At 33.9% G+C, this 18,004-nt stretch overlaps 1 protein-coding gene across 1 annotated transcript; it reads right to left on the bottom strand.

Annotated features, from left to right (window-relative positions):
• Positions 1-2,530: 2,530 nt before the first annotated feature.
• LOC104232606 (uncharacterized) lies at positions 2,531-3,676 on the bottom strand. The gene has a single exon (XM_009785856.2). The coding sequence runs from the start codon at positions 3,565-3,567 to the stop codon at positions 2,713-2,715; it is 855 nt and encodes a 284-aa protein (XP_009784158.1). The 5' UTR covers positions 3,568-3,676; the 3' UTR covers positions 2,531-2,712.
• Between the last annotated feature and the right edge of the window lie 14,328 nt (positions 3,677-18,004).

The following is an 18,004-nucleotide window of genomic DNA, read 5'->3' as shown; positions in this document are numbered from 1 at the left end:
CTAAATTCCTTTTTTCCCATTGAGGGCACTCAAAATTCTATAAAGGAAAAGATTACTTCTTTTCAAACTTTGCGCAATGCCTCAATAACTGTGAAGAACTCAATCAGAAAGGCATCAACACATTTAATTGCACCGATATAATGACATTGGATCGTACTGTTCTGATAGACATATAAATCCACATAGATGTTACTGATAACATGGTTCAGAGTAGAACTTAACAGATAGCTTTCCAAAGGGGCAATCTGAAAGAAGGCACAACATGTCAATAACTAGTCTCGACCTTCAATGATTGTTCTGATTTACCGGATTCTTATATTGGCATTCGTTTCGAATTATAATTTTGGTTTTAAAATAAGCTTTATCAGCACATGTTCCTATTCAGCCATTCAACTTTGACTCCCTCAGAACTCAATCTCGGAGGTTCCTCAAAAACTTACCTTCCTTTTAGCTACTTATCCTTAATATATTAATGTCCACAGCTTTACAGGATACAATCCATAGAAAAATGTATCACAAAAATTTAACTGGTAGATTGATTGTTCAAGAAACTTATCTGTTGCCGTCCCTGTATTAGATTTTAGGAATGTAACCACATGGCCACAAACATAACCTTAAGTTTTCAGGCCTTCACGATTCTTCAAATGGGAAATCACAACAATTTGGCAACACACTTAGAATGAAATGGATATATTAGTAGTATCTCTCACAAAATCTAAGGCATCAATAACTTGAATTGCACCTGGAACATAAAGATCTTATACCATCCCCCCCCAAGCTAGAACGTTGTTCCGAAGTGGAAACCAGAACGGCTAGCTAATAGCCAAATATTGACAAGGAGATGTGCATGAAAAATTGCATAGTGGAAGATAAATCATGATCAAGATTGTGCAGGCGGATAGTTACATGAAAACAATGTTCTGCTAGATAGATAATTAAAGAAGAAGACAGAAAGCAGTTAATTGGTTGAAGATGAGAAACTTTGGAGGGAAAAATTCAGGCCCCTACTAAAAGCGATGATAGGCAGCTTGGAAGTTGAAGTAAGAAGGCGTGAAATGTAAATTTGGAAAGGGAGAATAATATAGATCAAACGGACACATAGTGATAAAGGCATGAATACATCACAATGGTCAGTGAACAAGGCAGAGCATGTCAATACATAGTTGATTGCTTCACTTTTTCCGTTAAGATTAATTGCCGTTTGCAACAAATTGAATGTCTGAAAGAAGTTTCATTATCACATTTTCCTAGTCATTCATATTCCCAAAAGTTCCTGACAACTCAATTTCAATTGTTTCCCAAAATCTTCCTTCGCTTATGGTAAGTTTCTCTAGAATTCAAGTTCAAAGAATACAATAGTCAGCAAAAGGCCATGTTATATGGATCATCTGCCTTGATTGTACTTGTGGTTTAATGACATTAGTTGAACTAGACAGACAAACCAAAAGAACGTCAAGTACAAATTTTCTCCAGAAATATCAGAGCTAGATTCTGTGATCTATCGAGTTATTGTGTTCCCACTAGTACTACTAACTTTCCCTTGTATTCATGTTCAAAGAATAGAATATTCAGCAAATAGCTAAGTTATATGGATCATTTGCCTTGAAGTACCTGTGGTTTAATGACATTAGTTGAACTAGAAATACCAGAGGTAGATTCCGCATTACTTATCCTGCATATCTTGTCATGGAAGTCAGAACCGAACAACCCCTAAATAATTTTCAGTTCACAGCACTCTAAATTCCTTTTTTCCCATTGAGGGCACTCAAAATTCTATAAAGGAAAAGATTACTTCTTTTCAAACTTTGCGCAATGCCTCAATAACTGTGAAGAACTCAATCAGAAAGGCATCAACACATTTAATTGCACCGATATAATGACATTGGATCGTACTGTTCTGATAGACATATAAATCCACATAGATGTTACTGATAACATGGTTCAGAGTAGAACTTAACAGATAGCTTTCCAAAGGGGCAATCTGAAAGAAGGCACAACATGTCAATAACTAGTCTCGACCTTCAATGATTGTTCTGATTTACCGGATTCTTATATTGGCATTCGTTTCGAATTATAATTTTGGTTTTAAAATAAGCTTTATCAGCACATGTTCCTATTCAGCCATTCAACTTTGACTCCCTCAGAACTCAATCTCGGAGGTTCCTCAAAAACTTACCTTCCTTTTAGCTACTTATCCTTAATATATTAATGTCCACAGCTTTACAGGATACAATCCATAGAAAAATGTATCACAAAAATTTAACTGGTAGATTGATTGTTCAAGAAACTTATCTGTTGCCGTCCCTGTATTAGATTTTAGGAATGTAACCACATGGCCACAAACATAACCTTAAGTTTTCAGGCCTTCACGATTCTTCAAATGGGAAATCACAACAATTTGGCAACACACTTAGAATGAAATGGATATATTAGTAGTATCTCTCACAAAATCTAAGGCATCAATAACTTGAATTGCACCTGGAACATAAAGATCTTATACCATCCCCCCCCAAGCTCCAACAAATTACAGTAATCCAAAAGTTGTATAAACCTTTTCACATAGTACTAACAGTAAACTTCTACACCTCTACACAAACTACTAACAGTAGACTCCAAAGCAGATCGAAACAGAGAACTATATTTATATAAGCAGCCATTGAAACAGAGCTTTTTTACCTACTAGTATAGCAGTATAATAGTGATTCATCACAATCATTTGAAAGTGTCATCATCACTGAGTTCATCTTCAATGCTAGAAACATCCAATCTAGCAGATGCTTGTTTTGCCCACTTAACAATCTTCTCAGCTTCTCTATTAATCTTCTCTTGCTCCATCATAGCTTTCTTCATCAACTTCTCTTGATTTTTCAACGAAAACGCACTCAAATCCGATAAAAACTCATCATGATTCTTCCCCAATTTCATACCCCGATTCTCTTTCCCCTTTTTATTAGACTCCTTCTTAGGTGAACACCAAAAACACCCAGGTTTCGTTGGTGGAGACAAACAATCTTTTGAAAAATCCCAAGAATCTGATGACATTGAACCAGATAAAGATTTTGACTTTTTCCCCTTTTTTCCATCTGGGGATTTTGTAAAAATATCATCTTTATTCGAATGAACCTTTGATTTTGTTTGTTTCTGAACAAACCCATGTTCCAAATTCACCTCAAAACCCTTTTCCTCAACTGGGGTTTTTGTATAAACATCATTTTCTTGAACAAACCCATGTCCCAAATTCACTTCTGAACCCTTTTCCTCAACTGGGGTTCCTTCAATTTTCTCATTGTCGTCATCATCATAACTTTTCTTGGTTTTTGGGAACTCCGAGGAACAGAAACTTCTGGAACTTTTTGTGAGAGTATCAGGTTTTGAGGATGTTGTTGGAAGGGATTTGAGTTTGCGAAAGCGAGTTTCGAGCTGAGTGGGGAGGAGAGAGTCAGTAAAACCAGAGCAGTTTATAGCAACAACTTGTTCAAGGACAGATTGGTCCATTGCTTGAGAAAGGAGTTCATCTACTGCTTTTTCATTGTCGCTATCATCAGAAAGAAAAGAGAAATCTGCCATTGTCTAAAATGAGGGGAGAAGTAGAAGAAACCAGAAAATTAAGCTGATTTTTCTTAGTGTAATTGAGAGAAGTTTTTCCACAGACTTTAGGGGTTACATCAGTGGAGCTTCTTTCATTGCTATAACGGCTAACTCATAATTTTGGAACGTTATATTCGGGAGTCAAAAAGTCAACCCATCATTTTGATGCTATTTCCAATTCTCGCTTATTGGTGTGTTAGTGTTACGGCTAGCGGGTCGGTTTGTTTAGAATTTTTAATTTACCGTACCAAATTAATTGTGTTTATTTATTATATTTATTAATTAAATCAAATCAATAAAAATGAGATTTTCTAATATCAACCTTTTTTTGATTGTTTGATTTTTAAATTTTTTGAATTTTTTTGTTGTTCGATGTGAAGCATCTTGCAATACCAAGTGTTTGATTTTCTTTTTGAAACATAATGTAAATTGCCAATTATTTCATACAATCATACCTAATTAATTTTGTTTTAATCAATTATACACAAAACTATCGACAACAAAGTCACAAAAGTGAGAGAAATTCATATCACACATTAAGAACTTTAACATTTAGAGTTCAACAATTTAACTTTGTTACAAAATTCAGGTGACAAAAAACCAGCGATAGCTCTCTTTTACATGCCAAAGCAGTATGCCTAAGGCCATCTCCAACCCCTACCTCCATTTTCTCTTCCAAAATGCAGGAAAGTTACTCTAACCATTACTCTATTTTTTACTCCAAAAAAAAAATCCATTTTATATTCTTCTCTCTTTAATATTATATTATTATCTTTTATTTACATTTTATTTTCTTATTTCTATTAATTCAATCTATCTTTTTTTTTTTTACATATTCATCACATATAATTTAATATAAAATTATTTTATACCATAAAAATTTAAATAATATATGTTATTTACCGTAGTTTCAATTTTTATGTATTTTAATTTAATGTATTTTTAATTTTTACTTTTCAATTTTAGCAACATCTAATATTTTAATTCGCCAAAGTTAAGATGTAAAATTAATATTATAAAGATATTACATAAACATAATTAGGTATATATAAAGAGACAAATTAAAAGAGTTAAATAATAAAAATAGTAATAAAATATGCATGAATAGTAATGGAGGAGATGAATAGTGTCCCCCATATTTGGAGGAACACTATTCATCCCCCATTTTGGAGGCAAAAATAGGAGAGGGTTGAAGCTCCATTATGGCAAAAGTTGCCCCCATTATGGACGGGGAAGGGTTGGAGATGGCCTAAGAAGCTACCATGACAAGTACTCCCTCTGTCCCAATTTTTATGGTGTAACTCAGATTTCGAGAGTCAAACTTCTTAATTTTGATCGTAAAATCTTTAAGTTTTTTAAAACAAAATTATATATTTGAAATTTACGTAAAAAGTATTATAAATTACCATAATTAACAATTCAAAATATCTAAAAGGCATATGAAAAATTACAGTTAAAAAACTCGTTTGATTCTCGAAATCTCTGCCACATATTTTGGGATATAGGGAGTACTAAACAACATTATGGGTGTAAAACTGATTTGGGTTTGGGCTTCATTTAAATTGTTGGACATATATGGAATTGGGATAAATCATGTGTAATTATAGTTTGTCTAATAACGAATAAAATCAAGGCGAAATGTATTGATTGTATTTGTTCATCCAAGGTGAAGAAATAAAGAAAAATTGAATTCATATAGAGTCGAATTCAAGACTTTTACTTACTAAGCAGGTGCTCTAACCAACTGGGCTACAAAAACTTGTTGCTCTTTTATTTCAGTACTACATATGAATGTGCTATAAAATTCAAATATATCTACGAATGATATTTTTCTAAACGTATAGCTAACAATGATAAATGCAGTATATATATTTGTTGTCGCTTAATCTTTTCATTTACCCATCCCTACCCCAAACTAAAATATTTACCAGCCCTAGCCATTAGCATACCCATTAACTCTTGTACCTATTTTATACTTTGATTCCTTTTTTTCTTTCTTTTCGTCCTCCTTTTCTCCTTTCTTTTCCTTCCTTTTCGTCCTCTTTTTCTCCCTTTTTTTTATTATTCCCTTTCTATCTTTTCTCTCTTTTCTTTTTTCGTTCTCTTTTTAAAATTTCATTTAATTTTGGTAATATTTCCATAATCGATTTCATTCACCTTTTGGCTCCTTTATTTTTTATTTATGTTATTTTTTTCTGTAATAAAAAGGATAAGTGATATAGTACACTTTTTTCTTATTTTCTCTATATCAATTATTAGAAAATAACTTATATATTATACTTTTTTATTTTATCTATTTTATAATATTTGTATCACTGTAAATATTTTTAGCATATAGTATATCAAGATAATATACTAGTATCCTAATAAAATGACATATTAGTGTCTAACATAATCGTATACTCAAATATAATATATAAATATACCAAATAGGTATATCGTATGCCTGCTTTTGGTGCAGAGAATAACACATTCATGAAACTTCATTAAACACCTTGTTTAAGAAAAGATTTGAAAAAACATGACAACTCCATTATAAAATAGAAAAAGATCCAGGTAATTTTTTTTAAAAAAATTTAAAAAGGACGAAATTGTGACAATATTTATTACGTCACATCATATATTGTAACTATATACTATTGGAAGAAATTATATATTAGTATTAAATTAAATATTGTGCACCTAAATGGTATACAATACAAAATTGTCTTATTTGCTAGTTCAACTCAATTTCAAGCTAATTTCAAAACTCTATTTTAAAATTTTCACCAAATTGACTCAAACTTTAGCCGCAACCTCTAGTCAACATTTCAAACTACATATTTTGGTTTAAGAAAAAATTTAAAAAAAGCATGAGAACTCCGTTGAAAATTTTAAAAATGGCCCCTGTAAAAATTTATAATTTTTTTTTAAAAGGACCAAATTGCAATAATATATTGTTATATTATATTGTATATAGTAACAATATACTGTTGGAATGAATTATATACTATAGTGGTATGCATTATGTCATTATAGTATACAATACAAATTCATCTTTTTTGCTAGTTCAACTCAATTTCAACCTAAAATTCAAAAACTTACTGCAAAAATCTCCACCAATTTAGCTCAAACTTTAGCTACAACCTCCAATCAACATTTCAAAAAATTCAACAGCAAAACACTCCAACACATGAAAATTCAGATCTAAAACTTTGAACTCATGCACATAGAGTCTCAATTTTTTTTTATTCATATCTGAAGCTAGATCTACTACTTTATATTGTTTCTCTATGTAATAGTCGATAGAGACGCCCTAATTTTTTCTACTCAATTTTTAACTAATGAACAGATAGAAGAGAGAATTTAAGAATAAAAAGAATTGTTATCTTTGGAAGAATATGAGGAGAAGGGGAATAAATATCGTTGGAGTTGCTGTGTAAAAAGATAATGGGTAGGTAGGGTAACTAATTTAGGCGGGGTAGATAGATAATGTAAGTATTTTCGAAATGGGTAAAAACAGATAATTGTTTTAGTCCCAGCGCTAACTTTTACGCACCGACCACCGTCCCTTCCTTTTCTGTCCAGCACCCCTCATCGGCATAGCGCAGCCCAGGTAAGTCTTTCTCTCTCTCTCTCTCTCTTCTCTTGATGTCTCTCTCCTTCTGCCTTCTCTCCCTTTCTACTTTCTCTCCTATCCTATCCTCGTCTCTTCTTCCCCCTTTTCTGGATCTTGTTCTCTGACAAACATACCAAACGTTGTTGACTAGGTTCCGGCAACCACCATCCAAACAGGTAACAACAGGTAGATATCTCCCCTCTCCTCCCTTCGCTACAAACAGCGGCACTGGAAACTCTGGGCAGCCTGCTTTCCTTCGGACCCTGCTAAGGTTGCAAAGGCAGTAGCGACAGTCATCATTGTCGGCGATATTAGGATGACAACAGAAAGCGCCAAGTTCCATCTTTCCTGTTAAATTGATTGACTCTTCCATTATTCGCTTTAACATTCTTGCTCTAATTATTTTTGTGACTGGGTAGCATTCTTGCTCTGGTATTCATTGCTTCTACTAGATATTCTGAATTAAATTACATTAACTAGATTTTCTCATTCTTGATGTGTCCCTTTACTATTATAGCACTTTCGATTTTGCTACCTTTTGTTGATATTAGGGATATCACATTAATTTGAATAAATTTTTCACACATTCTTGTTGGTATCTTAATTAGTTATTTTGCCCGCTTGCTCTATTATAGTACTTTCTTAGTGTAGCTCTTTGCTGGTGTAGCGGCAGTTATAACTTAGTAGCCGTGGTGAGAGATGATAGAGTAAGGTCATGTCCTTGGGCGGGCGGGGGTGGGGGACAAGGGTAGTAAGGGGATAGGGAATCTAGGCTGAGAGTTGGATCTTGGAATATAGAAATATTGCCGAAAAAGTCTATAAAGTTAGCGAAGATTCTCCAGAAAAAAGAAGATCAACATAGATTGTGTCCAAGAGACTAGATGGGTAGGAGCTAAAGTTCGGGAAGCAGACCGGTTTAAGTTGTGGTACTCGAGGAAGGAGGGAGGGGGCGAGGGAGACGAATGGGATAGGCATCTTAGTTAATAGGGAACTTAGATAGCTGGTGGTAGAGGTTACGAGGGTGAATAGCAGGTTGATGGCTATTAAGATAGTTGTGGAAGAATTTACTTTAAACATAATTAGTGCTTATGCGCCCTAAGTGAGTTTGGACAAGGAGGTTAAAAGGTCCTTCCGGGAGGACTTAGATAGGTTGATTCTCGAAATTCCACACACCGAGAAGCTTATCATATGAGGATATTTTAATGGCCGTATTTGGATGACGCCTAGGGGTTATGATGGTGTGCATGGCGGCTTTGATGTTGGAGGCAAAATTGGAGGAGGTACTTTGTTGTTGGATTGTGCTAAAGCTTTTGATTTGGTGATTACTAACTCGTATTTTTCAAAGAAGGCGGAGCACTTAATCACCTTCCACAGTATGGGTGGACAAAACCTAGATTGATTATCTTTTACTCAGGAGGTGTGATAAAAGCTTATGCACGGATTGCAAGGTCATTCCGAACGAGAATTTCACGACTCAACATAAGTTATTGGTTATGGACTTGGCGATCATGCGGACGATGAAAAAGAGGGTTGTGTCTAGTCTACCTAAGATCAGGTAGGGTGCATTGACTAAGGATAAAGATCAGGAGTTGGAGGAGAAGTTACTGCTATAGGGGTCTGGAGGAGTGTTGGGGATGCAAGTTGTATGAGGATTATGACATCAAAATGTATTAGAAAAACTGCGAGAGAGGTGTTATGGGTCTCGAAAGGTTTTTCTAGTATCCACAAAGGGGAATAGTGGTGGAATAAAGAGGTCCAAGAAAAAGTGGGAGCCAAAAAATTAGCGTATTTGAAGCTAATAGAGAGCATAGATGAGGTGGAGAAGAGGGTTAACAGGGAGTGGTATAAGATGGCAAAGAAGAAGGCTAAGTTAGCAGTTACTGCGGCTAAGACTGTGGCATTTGGACATTTGTATGAAGAGATTGGGGAGAAAGCCAGGGATACGAGGTTGTACAGGCTAGCCAAAGTGAGAGAAAGAAAGACTTGTGATCTGGATCAAATGAAGTGTATAAAAGACAAGGATGGTAGAGTTTTGATGGATGAGGCACATATTAGGCAAAAAAGGCAGTCATACTTCTATAAACTGTTGAATGGAGTGGGAGATAAGAACATTGTGTTGGATGATTTGTAGAACTCTGTGATTCACCGAGTTTTTGGGTATTATAGGTGCATAATAACGAGGGTAGTCGAGGGGGCGGTGCGTAGGATAAGCAGGGGCAGAGCGATCGGGTTAGGCGAAATCCCTATAGAATTCTCGTAGAGCACGAATAAGGCAGGCTTTGAATGACTCTCTAGGTTAGGACAACGAAGATGCCTAAAGAGTGGAGGTGAAGTACGATAATTTCATTGTACTAGAACAAGGGTGATGTCTAGAATTGCAACAACTATAGATGTATCAAGCTGCTAAACCATACGATGAAAGTGTGGTAGACGCGACAGTAAGGAGGAGTGTGTCTATTTCTGAGAATCAATTCGGTTTCATGTCGGGCTGTTCGACTATGGAAGACATTCATTTGGTTAGGAGATTGGTGGAGCTGTATAAGATAACGAAGAGGGACTTGCATATGGTGTTCCTTGGCCTGGAGAAAGCATATGACAAAGTCCCGAGAGAGTTTTTATGAATGGGTTTGGAAGTGAAATATGTGCATGTAGCCTACATTAAGGTAATTAAGGTCATGTATGATAGAACTAAAACACATGTGAGGACATCGGTAGGAGACTTAGAACACTTTCCAGTTTTTATGAGATTGCATCAGGGATCAACTCTTAGACGCTTTGACATAATATATACAAGGGGATGTGCCATGATATATGTTATTGCAGATGATATCATTCTAATTGACGAGACACAAGGTGGTATTAATGAGATGCTGGAGGTTTGGAGACAGACTCTTGAGTCTAAAGGTTTCAAGTTGAGCAAGACCAAGATGGAGTACTTGGATTGCGAGTTCAGCGATGTTACCCAAGAAGCAGACATGGATGTGAGGCTTGAGACACAAGTCATCCCCAGTAGAGGAAGTTTCAAGTATCTTGTGTCAATAATACAAGGTGATAGGAATATTGATGAGGATATCATGCACCGTATTGGAGTAGGATGGATGAAGTAGAGACTCTCTTCTGGTATCTTGTGTAATAAGAATGTGCCACTAAAACTTAAAGGTAAGTTTTGAAAAGCAATAGTCAGATCGACTATGTTGTATGGGGAAGAATGTTGCCGGAAAAGAAATCTCATGTTCAGAATATACAAGTAGTTATGAGAATGTTTGTTGAGATGGATTTGCGGGAATACAAGGTTAGATAAGATTAGGAATGAGTTATTCGGGATAAGGTGGAAGTTTCCCCTGTGGAAGATAAGATGCAGGAGGAGAGGTTGAGATGGTTCGAGGGTATGTTAAGATGAGAAGCACATAAGGCCCAGTTAGGAGGTGTGAGAGGTTAACCTTGGTGGGTATGAGGATGGATAAAGGTAGGCCTAAAAAGTGTTGTGGAGAGGTGATTAGGCGAGACATGACGCAACTGAAGATTACTGAAGATTTGACCCTGATAAGAGGGTATAGAGGTCGAGGATTAGGGGTAGAAGGTTAGTTGGTAGGAGAGCGTTTCCCTTTGACTTCCTCTGTTTGATAGCATTAGTGCTAGTTTGATATATTTATACTCTTAGATTGTTATTATTACCTACGGTTTAGTTGTTACCTTGGCGCCAGTCTTCTTTTTATCTTGTTGTTATTGTTACTATTTGTTGCCATTATTTTTTTCATCTTTACTTTAGTCGAGGGCCTATCGGAAATAATCTCTCTATCCTTATAAGGTAGGGGTAAGACTGCATACATCTTACCCTCCCCAGACACTACTTATGAAAATTTACTAGGCTTGTAATTGTTGTTGTAGGTATATAGTGTAGTTTCCTCTAAAATATTAAGGAAATCAAAATTACGACAAAGTTAAAGAATATTTATAAATTATATTATAATAAAAAAAATTATGTATAGATAATTTTTAATAATATATAAATATAAATTCAGGTTGGTTTGATCTGAATTTGACTTTTTCTTTTTAATTAATACCAAATCAAACTAGTTATGAGATTTTTGAGATCTAAATATCCTTTCCCAAAATTTTGAGTGTAGAAATTAATTGATTTGCTGGGAAAGATGAAGGGATAATGGGGTTGGTGTCTGATTATGCAAAATTAGACTAGGAAGAAAGGAAAATATTATCGTTTCTGTTATGATAAAAATCAAAATATGGTGGATGTCTACTCTTCCTCCATGATCTTTCTCTCAAATGGTTAATGACATATTCAATGATATATTTTCTATGTTCAATGACATATTTCATGACATATTTTCTTCACTTTTCATGCCTATATAAAGGCTTTGTAATAGATAGGAAAATACACACAATTTAAGAAGAAAATCTCTTCTTTTCTCTCTATCTCTATTTCTTGTTCATGTTTTACTAAATTGTCTTTATTTCTTGTTCATGTTTTACTAAATTGCTTTTATTTCATAACACGTTATCAGTACGAGTCTCTAACCAATTGTATATGTATATCTACAAAAAATTTCCTACATCCAGAAAGATTACAATTAGAAGCCATACATATCATCACATGGTTAAATGTAAAGAGAAACTACATATGGTAAGTAATGAAATATAAGAAGGTATGATTATCTTATACTTGTCATTCCTTTAAAATCTCATATCCACACAACTTCGTACTACACCTGTATTGCATAAGCACATATTAATATTACATCTTTTATATCACATGAATGGAATAAAATTTTCGAAGTTCTATATGTTAAAATCATAGTAGCAGTTAATTGTTGATATGATGCATGTCATAGTAACCAAGGATATTTTATATAAATTGTCTTATGCATATTTATGTGTTAACTATCTTCAATCTGTCCTGCCGCTTTTAACATTTTCTTTTACTTGAATGAATATTTTTTTTCCTTTTGGATTTTTACACTTGCATATAGTACCAAAAAAAAGGAATAAAAAATAAAATAAAATTGGTCATATTGATTAAAAGCATAAATCATCTTGAAGAAAACAAGAAATACTTCACATCTTTATCTAGGTTGATTAATTACTTCTTTGAAATTTGGAAAACAAACCAGCTATTGAGAAAGTATACTTCATAATTTATGGTCGTATCATTTGAAAGCAAACAATGATTAGTATGACTACTAGAAGAGGTATTTTTGAGTATCCATGACCTACTTGATGTTTGCTACTGACTTACCATTTTTAAGTATTTTATATGAATGATGCACAAGCTACAACTGGTAAGTTGTTACCTATAATGTCACTTTTCAGGTAATATAAATGCTGAACTTATGTATTAGTACTATATATGTGTTGTTACTTATATGGTGTACTTTTGATAAATTTATTCACTAATTTCTTGGTTGAATTGAGTGAATGAAAGTCATGGCGTTAAACCAAATCCAATAGGTATGGTATACCTCGAAAACAACAATATTTTTGAGAGAGACTCAATAAATATTAAGACAATGATTTTATGATCCTTTTAAACTCTAATAGAATTTAGAAGAAATATTCTGACTACAAACAATTGTATTTCATATTACAAATAATTAATAAAGCTTTACGCTGATTTGAGATTTGTACACTTATTTAAGAAAGCAAATTTGATTTGCTAAGTTGCAAATTAGTTGTGTATAACTTTCTTGGCATGTGATTGAAATTAAGGCTTGAGAATGAATCTCAATATTGTTTAGCCTATTATGTCATTAATTGAGGATAAGACATCGAGATCAAGTCCTGATGCTCCATAATGATAAGAGTTGGGTTTGAGTCCCAATTTATTATGGCCTAACATGCCTTTATATTGGTAAGACATTGGGTTTGAGTCCCAATGTACCATAATGATGATATAATGATGACTAAAGAAAAATAATATATTTTTCATGAAAAGGCATAAAAATTGTCCCCACTTGATTTGCTCCATTCTTGAAGTGAATGTGATAACAATGCATAATAAGTTTCAATGAAGACAAGTGGTTGAACAATAAACGTGGGCGTTCCAAATATCAAAATAATAATAATCATCACTATGATTATAAAAGGAGAACAATAAGGGTTCTCAAAATAGTCCTTCAAAATGTGAAGGCAATGCTTACCATCAAATTGGTATGAAAATAATAAAGCACGTCGCTGATTATGATTCATTCCTTGAAGAGAATATGACTTGTGATAAGCATTGAGAATGCAAACCCATTCCTAAAGTTGAATGTGGCAATATGTGATAAAAGCAATGAATAAAGACATGCAATTCATGATTATATGAATATCACACAACTCACCTCTAAGGGAGGTTTGAGTAAAAATAAAGAGAATAAATATTCTTGTGTGGTTACATGAATGTGTCATTGGTCGCGTACATGTGATATGCCAAATATTATTTTGTTATGCCTTATAAAAGTTATTAAAGGCAAAATTAAAGCAAGAAATGATTTTGCTTATGATGATTTTGACCATGATAATTTATTATGATATAATTTTCTCCGTGAAGGAGACATTTACCATATGAATGGTATGATAAAAGATCTTGTAGTACAAAAGTTGTTAAGAACTCCGGAAAAACTAATTTGTTACTACCCGGATGAATAAACTTATTCATGACATTGATATTGTAAAGTCTCAAAAGAAACTTTTTGAGTTTCAACTATATAAGTCAAAGTGATTGGCATATTGAGACTATAAATGAAAGGAAGATTGAATATCTTCATATTTCTATAATCATACCGGGTAAATATGAAAGGTTACCCGATCTTCTTTCTATTTGTACTACACAAATATAAGCATGATGCTGGAATCATATGCCACAAGTAAACTAGAGGTTTACTAAAACAAATATTAATTGGCATGACCGGTTGACCATCTCGGTTCAATTATGATGCGAAAAATTAATTAAGAATTACATTGACATATATTGAAGAATAGAAGATTCTTCAAGAATTCTCTTGTGCTGCTTATTCTCATGATATATCAGTTAAAGGTTGAGATTGAATCCTTTGATTTCTGGAAGGAATAAAAGGTGACATATATATGGGCCCAGTCACCTGCCATGTGGACCGTTTACTATTATATGATTTTAATAGATGCATCTATTTTATGGTCACATGTGCATTTGTTATCAACTTGCAGTTTGGTTTTTGCAAGATTGCTTGCTCAAATTATTAGAGCACAATTCCAGAATATAAATTATGATGATTTATCTTAATAATACTGGTTTAAATCCAAGTTGGTTTAGCAGAAATTGTATGCCTCCAATTATAGCTAAATCATTGGTTATGAGAACAAAACTCCCAAAAACGAAATTTGGTATGAGATTTATTATTTAATATACAGCAGCACTTGTACGCATCTAGCCAAGTTATAATAAAAATTTCTCCCTATCACAATCGGTTCAGGGTCAGGAACCAAATAATTTCTATATAGAAATATGGATGTGCTATATGATTTAATTATGCCACCAAAATGTACAAAGATGAGTTCCCAAAGATGGTTGGGAAATGTGTTGGTGATCCCAACATTAGGGGGAGAAAATGGGCAGCTGAGAAAGTGATACGTGAAATGAATTATTATGAATACATATAGATCCTCGTACAAGAAAATATGAACTTGAAGTTCAAGTGATATTCATTTACAAATTATTGCCAGACGCATTTGCTGACCCAAAGCTAAATGTCATATTTCAGCTGCTAATGCTCCAAATAGAATAAAGTCCATGAGGGACAGAGTCTATGGCACACATGAAGTGTAACAGACCAATCGGTTCCAAAGATAAAACTCCTTGAAGAAGGAGAGAGGCAAATATTCAAAATGGTCATAATAAGGAGGCAAGTACCCTAGAAGAGCACCACGACATAACACTTCATAAGACCTCATGGGAGAGGCTCAGGTACCTGAAAATAATGAAATAAAGAGATCTCAATAAGTTATGTCTTTATTGGGTAATAATGGAACCGACATAAAATGATTGTCGATGATATTGTTAATATAATGTAGCGCTCAATATGATTAATATTGACGAGGATCTTGAGATCAAATCTATCATGAAATTTGGACGGATAAAAGATTGGCCAAATAAAAAATACGCAATGAAATTGACTTCACTTGAAAAATGTGAAGTCGGACGGATAGTCCAACACCTGAAAGTATAAAGTCAATTGAGGTATAAATGTGTTATTGTGCGAAAGGTTCAAGTCGATAGACATAAAGACGACTTGTGGCACAAGAAAATTAGTAAATATCCTCACATTGAATATATGGAGACATGTTCTCTTATAGTGGATATAGTCACTTCAGGTTTTAATCTGGCAATATATGAAAAACTTGATATGCGTATAGTGGATATCATTGAAAGATTTAAATTGTCTTGGAGCATATTAAGGTTTCCAAGAAATTTATTAAATAAAGCTTCAAAAATCCTTATACGGATTGAAACAATCAGGGCGCATGTGGTATAATCGCCCGAGAGAGTACTTGTTGAAAGAAGGGTATAAGAATAATTCAATTTGTCCTTGTGTCCTTATAAAAGGATATGGATTTGAATTTGTTATAATCGCCATGTATGTTGATGATTCAAATATCATTAGAACTCCCGGAGAGCTTCCTAAAGCAGTAGACTGTTTAAAGAAAGAATTTGAAATGAAAGATCTTGGAAAGACAAAATTTTGTCTTGGTCTACAAATTGAATATATGAAAGATAGAATTTTTGTCCTTCAATCAGCATACACTAAAAAGATTTTAAAGAGCTTCTATGTGGATAAAGCACATCCGTTAAGTACCCTAATGGTTGTGAGATTACTCGATATAAATAAAGATCCACTCCAACCTCATGAAAATAATGAAGAGCTTCTTGGTCCTAAAGTACCATATCTTAATGCAATTGGTGCGCTAATATATCTTTCTAACACTACAAGGCATGACATAACTTTTTCAGTTAATGTCTTAGCAAGATATAGCTCCGCTCAAGGAGAAATTGGAATGAAATCAAGCACATATTGCGTTATCTAAGGGGGATTACCAGTGTGGGCTTATTTTATGGCAATGATTACAATACCAATCTTGTTGGGTATGTTGATGTGGAGTATTTATTTGACACACACAAGGCTTGATCTCAAACATGTTATGTGTTTACATGTGTGGCACTGTCATATCTTGGCGATCGACTAAGCAATCAATCGTGACTACTTCTTCTAATCATGCTGAGATAATTGCTATTCATAAACAAGTCGAGAATGTGTATGGTTGAAGTCTACTATACATCTTATTCGAGACAAATGTGGTTTGAAGTGTGATAAACTACCCACAGTTTTGTATGAAGAAAATACAACATGCATAGCCCAATTAAAGGGAGTATTCATAAAGGAGTTAGGACAAAGCATATTTCACCTAAATTATTATTCACACATGATCTTCAAAAGAATGGTGATATTAATTTGCAACGGATTCGTTCAAGTGATAATATGACTGATTTTTTCACCAAATATCTACCGGCATCAACCTTCAAGAAACTAGTGTACAAGATTGGGATACGAAGGCTCAACGATGTGAACTGATGATCTCATCAGGGGGAGTTAATACGCGTTGTACTCTTTTTCCCTTACAAGGTTTTGTCCCATTGGGTTTTCCTTGCAAGGTTTTTAACGAGGCAACCAAAAGGCGTAATTCTAAATATGTGTACTCTTTTTCCTTCATTAGAATTTTTTTCCCATAGGGTTTTTTCCTAATAATGTTTTAACGAGACACATTATTTATGGACATCCAAGAGGGAGTGTTATGATAAAAATCAAAATATGGTGGATGTCTACTCTTCCTCCATGATCTTTCTCTCAAATGGTTAATGACATATTCAATGATATATTTTCTATGTTCAATGACATATTTCATGACATATTTTCTTCACTTTTCATGCCTATATAAAGGCTTTGTAATAGATAGGAAAATACACACAATTTAAGAAGAAAATCTCTTCTTTTCTCTCTATCTCTATTTCTTGTTCATGTTTTACTAAATTGTCTTTATTTCTTGTTCATGTTTTACTAAATTGCTTTTATTTCATAACAGTTTCTTCCTTTTTCCCCCTTCAACCAAAAAGAAAATAGGAGTGGCGGAAAGCAATGAGATGGTACACGTTGCTCGTGAGAGAGCAATAACCAACAACATTAATATATGTGTGCTAAACATATGGCGTTTCTCACGAGAGTAACAATTATATATTTTCTAGGATCTCTATCTCATTAAGATACGAGTTGACAGAAATAGCAAATGTGATGACCTTCCCTACTTCTAGTACGAGTTGAGTATAAATATTAAGTATATGAGTTATAAAGTATGATTTTAATTATAAGATTGAGAAATAATCTATGAAACTGAGACATAAGTATATAGAAAAGACTTATTAAGGTTTGAGTTGTTGTATAATCCAGGCGGGGAGTTCCTAGTTAGAGAGAGAACCTCTTCATTCTCACTAAAAAACTTCAAACCATGAACAACTCAAGAACCTCTAACTTAATCCATCCTAAACCCCGTGACATAATCCATCACAACCTACCTCAAGATGTTTTGAAAAATCCAACATCCTTCAAGGACAAATTGATGGAATCAAACCCAATGGATTTTGCTCCTACAATTGAACAAGAATACATACTCCACCCCACCAACTCAATGGATGAGAAGGAAATTGTGCACAATCCAGTATGCAAAAAAAAAAAAAATGGTGTGATAGAAATTCCCCTCTCAATGGAAGATAGACAACGTATCTATGAACCGTGG

This window comes from Nicotiana sylvestris, chromosome 8, assembly GCF_000393655.2.
Source record: "Nicotiana sylvestris chromosome 8, ASM39365v2, whole genome shotgun sequence".
Taxonomy (NCBI): Eukaryota; Viridiplantae; Streptophyta; class Magnoliopsida; order Solanales; family Solanaceae; genus Nicotiana; species Nicotiana sylvestris.
The sequence above is the reverse complement of the archived record's forward strand: the minus strand, read 5'-3'. Positions and strand labels throughout refer to the sequence as shown.